Source organism: Plasmodium malariae (assembly GCF_900090045.1).
Source record: "Plasmodium malariae genome assembly, chromosome: 10".
NCBI lineage: Eukaryota > Apicomplexa > Aconoidasida > Haemosporida > Plasmodiidae > Plasmodium > Plasmodium malariae.
In genome coordinates this window covers 292,077-305,096 of record NC_041784.1, presented here as the reverse complement: position 1 = coordinate 305,096, position 13,020 = coordinate 292,077, and the positions used below count along the sequence as shown (strand labels likewise).

General features: G+C 25.3%; 3 protein-coding genes across 3 annotated transcripts; 1 reads left to right on the top strand and 2 right to left on the bottom strand.

Moving 5' to 3' along the window:
* Positions 1-2: 2 nt before the first annotated feature.
* EIF3E (eukaryotic translation initiation factor 3 subunit E, putative) lies at positions 3-1,865 on the bottom strand (the record flags this gene model as incomplete). The annotated part of the gene is made up of 2 exons (XM_029005342.1): positions 3-1,493; positions 1,752-1,865. 2 exons carry the CDS (start codon positions 1,863-1,865, stop codon positions 3-5), a joined length of 1,605 nt encoding a protein of 534 aa, XP_028861941.1.
* A 1,950-nt stretch (positions 1,866-3,815) lies between these two features.
* On the bottom strand, positions 3,816-5,528 carry PmUG01_10016200 (conserved Plasmodium protein, unknown function; the record flags this gene model as incomplete). Its single annotated transcript, XM_029005341.1, has 1 exon — positions 3,816-5,528. One exon carries the CDS (start codon positions 5,526-5,528, stop codon positions 3,816-3,818), a length of 1,713 nt encoding a protein of 570 aa, XP_028861940.1.
* Positions 5,529-9,507: 3,979 nt separating this feature from the next.
* On the top strand, positions 9,508-12,493 carry DHHC7 (palmitoyltransferase, putative; the record flags this gene model as incomplete). The annotated part of the gene is made up of 8 exons (XM_029005340.1): positions 9,508-9,621; positions 10,022-10,294; positions 10,505-10,569; positions 10,801-11,215; positions 11,512-11,606; positions 11,733-11,805; positions 12,018-12,096; positions 12,390-12,493. 8 exons carry the CDS (start codon positions 9,508-9,510, stop codon positions 12,491-12,493), a joined length of 1,218 nt encoding a protein of 405 aa, XP_028861939.1.
* Positions 12,494-13,020: the final 527 nt, after the last annotated feature.

Sequence of the window (13,020 nt, the reverse complement as noted above, 5' to 3'; positions counted from 1 at the left end):
ACCTACATGCTGGTAACAACGAGCTTGCCAGAAGACTTGTTGGCATTGTACATATGATTGTATTGCTTATTTCTCTTGGTGTTTTTATTTTTTTCATTTTTATTTTTGAACCTGGTATTTTTTTGGAAATGTTCATCTGATGATGATCTGTTCAAGATTTGTACAAGAAAGTTTGATCGCATGGTAAGGTTTTGTGTCTTATCAATAACTTGTTGATATAGATTAGGTAACGTAGTGGATACTTCAATGCAATTCTTTTCACTATCAATTTTTGCATCTAATTTAGCATTTCTAATTAAATTAACAATCCATCTTTCAGCATCATCTCTTGGGAGATTAATTTTGTTTGCTATCATATCTATATTTATTGATTTATGTATACGACAATAGGTTTCAAAAATAATAAATCGACTTTGTTCTTCTATATATGGTTTTAATTTAAATAAGAATACATCTTGTTCACATAAAGAGCCTATTTGTGCAATGCATTTTTGTGCCATATTAAAATCATAGTCCGTAAAAATTGATACTAATAAAGAAGTAAATGAATCGGTATATTTTGGTTTTAATAAATTTAATGTATTCATAATTAATTCAAAATGATCTTTTCTATTTCTATAAAATATTGCATATACACAATAATACCTAATAATATGAGGACATATAATATTTAGAATAGATAAATTTTTTTCATCAATAAACCAATCTTGTAACATAGAAAATGAATTACTTTTTGGATATATATTTTTTACATATATTACATACAAAAAGAAATGAAATATTAATATTAAAGACCAATGTATTAACCAACTTCTTTGTAGAATTATTTCATTCTTTGTTACCTTTTCTTTAATTAATAGTTGACTTAATTTTACTATTGTTTCTACACATACATTTATCTCATTTATTATTTCTTCTTTTAAAACGAATTTATCCTCTTCATTTTTACAAAATAAATATTCATCATTATTTAAATTTTGAAAAAAGCTATTTATAATATTACTAATAATACCCCAATAACATACTCTCATTTTAGGTGAATCCGTTATGTTTATTACTATTTCCGATATGTTCAATATATACAATAATAAATGTTGTTTACTCTTTTGATAATCTTTCTTCTGGTAGTAGTACCTACTTAATTTTAATATTTTATCGTCAATATTGTCCGAAAATGTGTATGTTTTACTATTACTATTGCTACTAATATTATTATTATTGATACTCTTATCTGCAGCATTACCATTACACCATTCACGTAATGCCATTATACTTTTCTTTTCAACTGAACCTCCTATTTTATTCATCTGGTCATTCTTATAATCATTCATAGCTTCTTGAAATTCTTCTATTTCTATTTCTAAGCTGTCTAAACAATTTGATATTACTCCTCTGTTTCGGTTTGTAAACTCAATTTCGATACTCGCTATTTCCTTTTCGCACCCCTCGTTCAGGGTGTTCAGATTTTTCTCTAACTCCAACTCGTCCAGAAACTGTTATGATTCGTGAGAAAAAAAAAGAAAAAAAAGAAACACGCGTAAGAATACGTCAGAGTTCTGTGCGCACAAATACGTACACACACATGCATACATGCATACACCTATACATACATAAATACATACGTATATACATATACGCATATGCACACACCCATATGCATAAATGCATACACTTACACAAGCGTACTTGCACTCACATATAAATAACATCCTTATGGAAATTTTTTTTTTTTTTTTTCCATTTGTACATACCTTATTTTCCTTGAGCCAACCCAATATGATCTGACTCATGTGCGGATCTAAGTAGGGACATATTTTGTTTACCCAAACGGACTGATCGTTATCACTTCTGTTGTTAATTTCCATTCCGTTAATTCCTTCTCTACCACTCGTTTGCAGGTTCGTCCTTATCTCTTATATCTTCCCCGCTATAACTGCTACAACTGCTATAGCTGCTATATAAATGCTATAACTGCTACTACTGCTATAGCTGCTATAACTGCTTTGACTACTTTATCTGCTTTATTTGATATACGTTCGCTTTTCCTTTTTACCGTTTCAGCTCTTTTTTTCCTTTTTTTCAAATTTTAAAATCGCTAAAGTGTGGGTGTTTTAAAAAAATTAAAAAATATCTGCCTGTTTCTCAAAATAATACCAAAATTGAGAAAATAAGAAAAACAAAATAAAGCAAAATGAAGAAAAATAAAACATAATATAATACAATGAAATAAAATTAAAAATGATACGATAGTTCGATTTAATTCTTTGTAAACCTTTTCTTCAAAATGTAACTCATTTATTTGGGAGGTGCTTTCTTTAATAATTGATCAATTCGACGCTTTTTTTGTGCGTATTTATTAAGCATATATAAGTTTATGTAATATGTATTTATTATTTATACATATATATATGTTCTCACATATATGTACTGATGTACGGATATTTATTCATTTATTGAAATAAAAGAACTTGTTTGCATTATTCGTATCCCTACGTCCTCAAAAAGTATTCACATAGGTATGCATAATATTATATATATAAATATAAATTTTTTTTTTTTTTTTTTATCCCTTGCGTAGCACTTATATTTTTATAATACCCTTTTTTGCTTAAACAGGAATTTTATCTACGTTTTATTTTTTTTTTCTTTTTACATTTAGAACACGATTAGTTACAAAAAGTAAAGCTATTTCCTAGTTTTTTTTTTTTTTTTTTTTTTTTTTTTTACAATACGTAAAAAAGAACATAAAAACGTAGAATATAAAATTGAGTAAGAGTTAACATATATCTTTCCCATCACCCGCAAAAGTATATAAACATATACGTACATATGTACATATATACATACATATATACATACATATATACATACATATATACATACATATATACATACATATATACATATATATATATATATATATATATTGAGTATCTATATTCATATGTACAAGTCATGCAAAGTAAAACGTAATTTGTAACTCTCCCTTAATAAAGCACATTACTACTTTTTTCCAACAAAGTAACACGCTTTGATAAAAATAAAAAATTCTTTTTTCAATATACAGTACAGTGGTGTATAGTTTTTATTTTCTCATTTTTAGTTAATTATAGATGTATATTCATATGTTTGTTTTTACTTATATTTGTGCAATTCTATGAGTATATTATAGGTATACATAAGTACATGGGAAGAACATATAAAATAGCTTAAAAAGTATTGTGAAGTAACGGGTTTAATTAGTTAACTTCTTAAAAGCCTTTATGGTCAATACAAAAAAAGGTATAAATAGAACAAAAAAAAAAAAAAAATACATACATATATATATATATATATATGTATATGTAATAAAAAAGGGCAAAATGTGAATTCTGGATAAATAGGAAGAGTAAAATTTGTATTTTATTTTATTAATTTTTCTTTTTAAATTGAAAAATTGCATACGCTGTCATTTTGTCGTTCCCACGATTTAAAGCAACGCATATATAAATATTTCCATGCACCCATACTAAAAAAAAGCTAAAATGATTTGTTGCATATATTTTTGTATTTATTTATTTTTACTCAATCATTTTATCCTTTTGTTTAAAACGGTCAACAAAACAATATAATCGGTATTGTGGGAAATGTATTTAATTATGCTATATAGCAGTGATGTATGTGCAACGGCTTCAGCTAGTTATACATATACCCATACGTATACATGCATATATATATGTGTGTGTGTAAAATCATTCTCCATCCCCCCATTTCTTAACAGCGCGCTGCTCATTATTACACTTCTGTAAATTACGCACTGTCGTTTTTCATTGCGTCTAGTTGAATATTGTGTTTATTTTGTGAAACGGCAAAGTCCCACTTACATTTTTTACATTTAATTTAATTAAGTAATTATTTATCATATGCTGAACAAACGAAATGTTCGTATTTGTGTATATTCTCTTTGAATATTTTTGAAAAATTTTTTTATATGAACGTGCAGATTTAAAAGCTAGTAATATGACCCATAAATCACTTACAGAAATGTTTTTGTCTACTGGTTTGATAGTTAGCATCTTATATTTTACAAATTTGAATGATTTTTGTAAATTACTTGCAATACTTATTACTATGCAGTCCTCTTTACTAGAAAGTCGGAACTCCAGTTCATGTAAATTGAAGACGAACTCATCTGTGCGAGATTCTTTCGTGTTACCCTTTTTACAATTTATTTTCTCGTCTTCTTGTCCATTTGTATATTTTATTTTGTCCTGCTCCAGTCCATTTGTATATTTTATTTTCCCTTTTATTGTTCCACTTTTACCTTTTTGATTTACTCGTTTTTCATCTAACTCGTATGTACAGTGACCATACATAGTTCCACTGTCTGATAGTGTCAAAGCAGGGTCATTACCAACGAAATTAAACAAATCGAAAAATTTAGTTTGAACATTTTCTTTTTTCTGATTTATCATTTGGTTTGCCATTTCGTTACTCTGCACATTATTCGTATGCCTACCCGATTCCCCTCTTTCGTTGTTAGCATAAGCAGTTACAAGGGAAAATTTCAGTTCATTAAAATGCACCGATAAAGTAGCGACAAACTGCTGATAATTATTTTGTTCATTTATAGTGTTGGAGTCCGTTGTAATTGTGCAGTCATCATCTGAAGATGAAGAATTAGATAACTTATACAAATTTTCTAAAGGATCTTCAATAATTACTTGTGTAGAATAATGATTAGTACATAAATAAGTTAAAATTTTAAAAGCAATATCTATAGAAATTAAAACCGGACCTTTATTTGTAATTGCATATTTTTCTACGTATTCTGGATCTGCTTTAAATTTAACAGGTTTAGTATTCAAAGTGTGAGGATCTATGACTGTATGTTTTTCTTTTTTTTGAATACAAGAATTTACATATATACGTCTATATGCTTTACAAAAAATATATTTCCCTAAGGATTCAAAAGGAATTTGAAAACACATTCCTTGACTTATAGGTACAATTTCATGTATCCGATTATCATTTATATCTAAGCCTAAAAACCATTCTACTTTATATATATCATACAAAGAATTATATGGAGATTGATCTTCAAAATGTACAATATTTTTTATGTACATATCACCTTTTATGTTTATTGGATTAGAATAAGTATCATATAAGTTATCAGAGAAAGAATCATAATATGAATTATCTATTATATTAACTTCGTGTAAATATACACCATTATTTATTCTATCCACTTCTTCCTTTATATCTTCTTCAACTTGCCTATGTTCCACATATTCTGGAAAAATAACATCAGATTTTTCCGTATCATTTTCTTTTTTATTTTCTAGTGATTTTAAAATATCTGTTAAATTAAATGTTTTTTGTTCCTCCCTTTTTAAAATATGAACTTCATCATCTAATGCTATTGGCTCTATATTATTTCTAACAAGACAGTGTTTCATATAATCATCTTTTTTATACAAATTTGAAATTTCCTTTTCTAAAGAAAAGGATAGAAGAGAATCGCTGTTGTTAACTTGATCCTCCATCTTTTCCCTTTCCTACTTTGGCTTTATTTTCATTTTAATTGCTTATTCGGAAAATGGCGACACAAAACAAAAAAATAAAATAAAATATTAAATTAATAATATTAAAATAATAATATTAAAATAAAAATATTAAAATAAAAATATTAAAATAAAATAATAAAATAAAATAATAAAATAAAATAATAAAATAAAATAATAAAATAAAATAATAAAATAAAATAATAAAATAAAATAATAAAATAAAATAATAAAATAAAATAATAAAATAATAAAAATGAGGTTTGAGAAGGTATTTTTTTTATAGTTCACTTTTGTTTTTTATAATATTTCACATATGGCTTGAGCGCCATGGTTGTCCTTTAAATGTTTGACTTACCGTTTGGATGTAAATGCAAAATAAGTATTATTTAATAAATTATTCCAAAATGAAGAAAGAAAAAAAAAAAAAATGGCATATCCGGATATAAAATAAATGATGTATCGTATAACGATGTTTATTTTTTTCTATTCTTCAAAAGACAACACTCAAAATGATAATTGAGGAACAAATGTACATATACATGTATATGTATATATATATGTTAATATCTAACTTCTGTGATTCGTCAAAATATCTTTCTAGTTGGCCAATTAATTACATATAGTACAAAAGAATTGTCTTTAGTTCTTATGTTCCAGCATTTTTCGTTATGCAGTTTTAGGTGTTTATAGCTACAGTGTTTCGAGTTATCATGTTCTCAAAATTATGTACAGGTCATAAAGTTATGTACAAATCATAAAGTTATGTACAAATCATAAAGTTATGTACAAATCATAAAGTTATGTACAAATCATAAAGTTACGTGCACGTCATAAGGTTACGTACACGTCATGAAATTACATACACGTCATGAAGTTACATACATGTCATGAAGTTACATACACGGCATACAAATATACATTCGTGATATATATATGATATATGTATATAATACCTCCTTTTAAGAGTTATGTATACATGGATGAAAAAAGCTAATAAAAGTGCAAAATTCTATATCCTCAAATTTAAAATACACATAAATAAAATATGAGAACAGAAAGTATTTTTCGCTTTGATGGAAGCAAGCTATTTTAAAATATCATATGCAATGAGCCATTGTTTTATTTTAATTTATTTGAACTATTTGTGCCATGTTTTTTTTTTTTTTTTTTTTTTTCTTGTTTTTCCTTTTGCAGTATAGAAAAGAAACACCACATAATTAAATCTCACATAATACCTTAGTGAAACCAAGTACTTCCGACTTATTTATGTTTTATTTTCAATTTAAGGTAAATCTGTTGTGTAGTAGGTGTAATGTCTTTTTCCCAGGGATGTTAAATTGTCTATTTGTGAAAAAGGAAAAAAAGAGAAATCAAAACCAATAAAAAAATAAAATAAATTAACAATTAAAATAACAGTAAAAATAATAGTAAAAATAGCAGCAAAAATAGCAGCAAAAATAGCAGCAAAAATAGCAGCAAAAATAGCAGCAAAAATAGCAGCAAAAATAGCAGCAAAAATAGCAGCAAAAATAGCAGCAAAAATAGCAGCAAAAATAACAATAAAAATAAAAAACAAATTATTCACCAACTGATAAAATAAATACAGAATGGACTGGAATTTTCTTAATAATGAACCAAAAATATATAATAGAAAGATATTGAAAAAAGGAAATGATGTTTAAAATTTTATTAAATGACATTATTTTTTAAATGCTCATGTGTGCATTAATTTACAATTTTAACAATGCTTTTTCTTTTCTTTTATTTTTTTTTTTTTTGGTTAATGTATATCCTCTCTACAAAGTACAAAAAATAAAATAAAATAAAAGAGAAATTGTTTCTATTTCTGATAAAATATAAGGAAAAAATTCTAATGCAAATTAAAAATAGGAAAAGGTGAACTACTCACATGTATATAAATATATATAAATATATATATATTTATAAATATATATTTATTACAACCATGATATATTGGTAGACTGTAATTTTTTTTTTTTTTTTTTTTTTTTTTTTGATAAAATACATTGAAAGCTATACAACATATATTATGTGCTTAAAGAAAAAAAAAAAAAAAAAAAAAAAAACAATAAAACGGTGGAACAGTAAGACAACAGAACTACAAAACAACTATTTTTGTGAAAATATTTCGTAATTTTTTTTTTTTATAATTGATAAATACAAAAGAACAACATTTTACTTGGTTAATTTTTAGATTTTTTGTCATTAATAACAGAAAATAAAATATAATCACGTTAAAAATAGAAAAAAGACAACGTCTTTCTTTGTTTTACTTTGTATAATGTTCAGCTCTTTTAACTGAGTTGTCCAACGCATATACATATATATAATACATGCATAAAATTACATATGAGTACAAACTTACATAAATGTATATATATATATATATATATATATATATACAATCATACATGAATATACATACATATATACATTATCTTGAGTATAGCTTTCCATACATATAACTCCACTGCATTTTGTATATTTTTTGCAAGCACATTCCTTTTTAAGTGACAGAGGAAAAATTCAAACAACTGAGTCTTAAAATTTGTAATTTAATTTTTTTTTTTTTTTTTTTTTTTACAGTTTATTATTCGCACAATTTTGAAAATGTGCTTTCATTGACCTCCCGAAATATATGTAGTCATGTCTGTATGCACATATCTATGTACATATACATGTAATAATATAATAATGTATGAATGTACTAATAAACGATTTTGTACGTAAAGAAAATGAATGAACTCGTATTGATATGTAAAAAAAACTTATTCAGTATTTAGAACAAATATACATAAGCATATATGTACCTTTTTTTTTTTTTTTTTTTTTTTCATTTTTTTTTTATTTTATTCATTTAAAAAAAAAAAAAAAAAAAAAAATTTACATATATATATATATATATATATGTACATATGTACGCATACGTATATATACATATATATATTATCCATTTTAAGATTTATAATATAAATGTGTAAAAAATGAAAAGAAATTTTCCTTTTTTAATTTTTATTTCCGTTATTTTTTTCGTTTTTCTTCTTTTTTTATCATTTTTTTAATTTTTCTAGCTTTTAAGGGGAAAAAAAAAAAAAGAAAACATTTACTTTGTTCGAATTTAGTAATTTTTAACATAAACTATTTTTTTTTATTATTGCATTTAATTTTTTTAGACTTTTATGCGTGTTAGTACTATATTTATATATATGTATTGTCTGATATAATATCACATAGTTATATAAGTGTAATTCGTGCATGAAGAAATTATTACAGATTAGGGAAAATACTACATGTGCGGCCACATACATATACATTTATAAATATATATGTTTACGTATAAATATATGTATGTGTGTATATACAAATATCTGTCTTAACATTTTGTTTGTTTATCCATTAATGTATCCATTTGTTTGTATATTAACTCACTTGTTTATTTTTCTGTAAATGTATTTATTTGTTCATGCTCCATTTGGTTTGCCTCCTTATTTAGTTGTTTGGTGAAAACTGAAAACTCAAAAAAAAAAAAGAAAAAAGGGAAAAGGGAAATAAGAAAGTAACAAAATAGCAAAATAACGAATATTAGAACCAGATAATAGAGAAGAAAACACACGCACAAACACACACACATATATATATATATATATATATATATATATATATATATATATATATATACATATACATGTATATATGGGTAACAATATGATTATTATATACCCGTTTAAGAGAAAGTAATTATAGAAATTGATTACGTTACATTATAACAGCAGTAGAACAGAGGGAGTACATGAAACACAATTTAGGTAATATGTTGTTGGTAGAGCCTAGAAAAAAGAAAAAGAAAAACATTATGTGTAAATAGAATTTAGTGAAATATTATTATGTTTTTTCTTGTCCTCTTTTTTATTTCTGATTTTAAAATAAAATGCGTAAAATGTTTAAAGGAAATGGAAAAAAGGCCCCACAAAATATTTTAGACGATGATAGTAAAATAACTGCAGTATCTGAAAAAACGGAGTCTACTAGTTATACAAATAAAAAGAAAAAGGTATGTAAAGATGAATTAAAATAAATGAAATAGTGTGTATTTATTCGTTTTTTTCAAATTGTAGCTACTATAATTTAGCACAACTAATATTACTGTTGCTCGTTCTACATTAAGCTTACGTTTTCAATTTTTTCGATGTTTTTTCTTTTTTTTTTTTTTGAATATAATTTTTTTTGCTTTAAAGTTAATACACATTTTGATTTTTACGTTATTTGTCAGTACGTGATCATTTAAGATATTTAAAATGATGTTATGATGGGAAAAAACTTCCTCTATTTTAATTTTGTTTTTTTTTTATCGTACTATATTATACTATATTTTACTCTATTTTGTTTTACTCCATTTCATTCTATTTTGTATTATTCTATTCTATCTTATCTCATTCCACTTTTACGTTCAGAAGAATAAACACAAGAAAAAGAAAAATAGCGGGAGTAAGAAGGACTCTGATGACAAGAGCATTATAAGTGTAACGGAAAGCACAAGAGAAGAACCAGGGGTCGAAAATTCAATGTTAGACCAATCCACTAATTTAAAAGATGAAGCATTAAGTGTAAATTATAATACGGATATGTCCTGTTCGATTCAAAATAATAAGCATACATTCGTTCGTCTTTTACCTGTGTTTTTTATATTTTTACTACTCCTAGGAATATACCTTATATACATAATGGTAATTCTTTGCTTGCATGGAAGCATGCACATATGTATGTGTGTACAAATTGATGATACATTCATATACTTCTCTTTCCAATACGTATCAATGGCAACTCAAAAAACGGAAGCCTTAAATGAAATACATAGGTTATATATTTGTTTAATATGTCTAAATGTAAATATAAAATATTTCAATTTGATTTTTTTTTTTTTTTTTTTTTTATAGTATCACTGTTTGCCATTAATATCTAGGAATCACAACAAGGTGTACATAGACTATAACAAGAAAAGGTATGTGTGCGCTTAATGAAAGTTTAGTGAATGAATTTTAAAAAAATTATAATAATAAAACAATAGTATAACAGTAATATAATAAAATGAAAAAAAATACGAAAACGAAAACAAACTAAAAGAAGCAAGTTTTTCATTAAACACATGCGAGTGCGAATGTGTGGTTGTATGTAGATACGTAGACCCATGTTTTATTTTTTTTTTTTTTTTTCCCGTTAACGGTACATGTAGGGGCATAATTGAGATATCAGTTTTTCATATATTTCTAATAATGTATTTAGTGAACTACATTATGTCAATAGTAGTATCACCTGGTTCTATACCGAATACAGAAGAATGGGCATTTAAAGATTTTCAAAATAATTATTTAGAAAATATGGAAGGTTATTTATTAGAAAAGAAAAGAACTGGGGAAAGAAGATATTGTAAATGGTGCTGTAAATATAAACCTGATAGGACTCATCATTGTCGTGTTTGTAGAAAATGTATTTTAAAAATGGATCATCACTGCCCTTGGATATATAATTGTGTTGGATATAGAAATCATAAATATTTTATGCTTTCTTTAATTTACTGTTGTTTTACAACGGTATTTGTTTCAGTAACTCTCTTCAATTCTGTTAGAAGTGCCATTAACCATAGAGAAGTAATCCTTTAACACATTTCTTTTATTTGTTCTAACTTTGGAATATTTTATATTGCATGTGCATAATATATCCGTACTTTGTGAATTATGTACATAATTTATCCCATAGTAATGCCTTTTAGGAGGAATTATTACTACACCTGTTTTATCCACTTCTTCTTTAAAATCGTTTACTGTTTCTACATGGAACTACTCAATTTGAAAATGCACACTTTAAAAATACACGTTTAATAAATTGACTAAATAACTTTAATTTTTTTAATTAAAAATTTTTTTTTTTTTTTTACTCTTTGTAGACGGCATTTAATGAGATGTTCTTGCTTTTATTTGGAGAAACTTTAAACTCGTTCCTAGCCCTTGTTATTACATGTTTCTTATTTTTTCATTTATGGTTAGTCTGTATATACAGGAGTAACTTAGTGTATACTTGCATCCCCATTTTACCACGTACCCGTATATATGTATACGTTACATATACATGTATAGCTAGCATATTTTTTATTATTTTTTTTTAAAGGCTAATGCTCAGGGCCATGACGACCATCGAGTTTTGTGAGAAGCAGACGAGCTACCAAAACCAGACTTACTCAGTAATACTTTTTTTTTTTTTTCTTCCTTTTTTCCTTCCATTTTTTCTTTTTATTTTATGTATAAAATTATAATTATAACCTATGTACTATATCATATTTGTAATTACATGTATATATATGAGTGAACATATGAGCATATGCATGCGTAGTGACATACTCATTTGATCAATGGTTACATATTTGCCAACTCCTTTATTCCTTCGCATATATAGAAATATTATAACAAAGGTTTATACTCAAATATGAAAGAGGTTTTTGGAGAATCTCCCTTTTTGTGGTTTTTGCCTATAGGTAATTTTTTTAATTTCTTTAATTTTTTTTTATTTTTATGCGTTTGCATTTCTATTTGTTAGGAAGCGACTGTGTGAATGAACTTAATTCTTTTGGTATTAGTGTTCTGCCACTTTTTGCGTATTTATTTGTTATCGCATGCATGCGTTGTAGGCATAAATTCTCTTCAGCTTTACACCATATACATGCCTACACGATACGTTTATATGTTTACACGTTCGTGCGTTCACACGTTCTTATACGTACCTTTACCCATTCACACTGGTGTTCCACCTATTTTCCAACAACTTTAGACAATAGAAGAGGAGATGGAATAAATTTTATAAAAGCTTACAATAAAGATTATAGTGAGAAGGGTTCGGAGGAAACCATACCGATAAAAGCAAACATGAAGTAATTTGATTCAAATTAATTTAATAAATTTAACCTAATTTTTTTTTTTTTTTTTTTTTTTGTTCCTGTCATGGTATATGAAATGAAATAAAGTTCGATTTTTTGGTGGACCTCAGATTGTCTCAATAACCAAACATATTGCTAATTTATTTTTTTCTTTTTTATTCCTTTTTTTTTATTTTTTCCATTTTTTCCATTTTATTTTCGTTTTTCCATTTTTTTTTCGTTTTTACTTTTTTTTTGTTTTTACTTTTTTTTTCGTTTTTACTTTTTTTTTTTTTTTACCTTTTTTTTTCGTTTTTACTTTTTTTTTTGTTTTTACCTTTTTTTTTTTTGGTTTTTCATTTATTACATTTTAAAAATTTTTTATGCGTTTGAACAATGTGCATAATGTGCATTTATCTAGTAATTTGGTACACGCATGAGTTTTTCTTTTTTTTGTTAAATTTTATTTTTTCGTCATTGAGATAGTTTTTTAACGTTATTAATTTTTTCGTTTTTTCGTTTTTTCGTTTTTTCGTTTTTTCATTA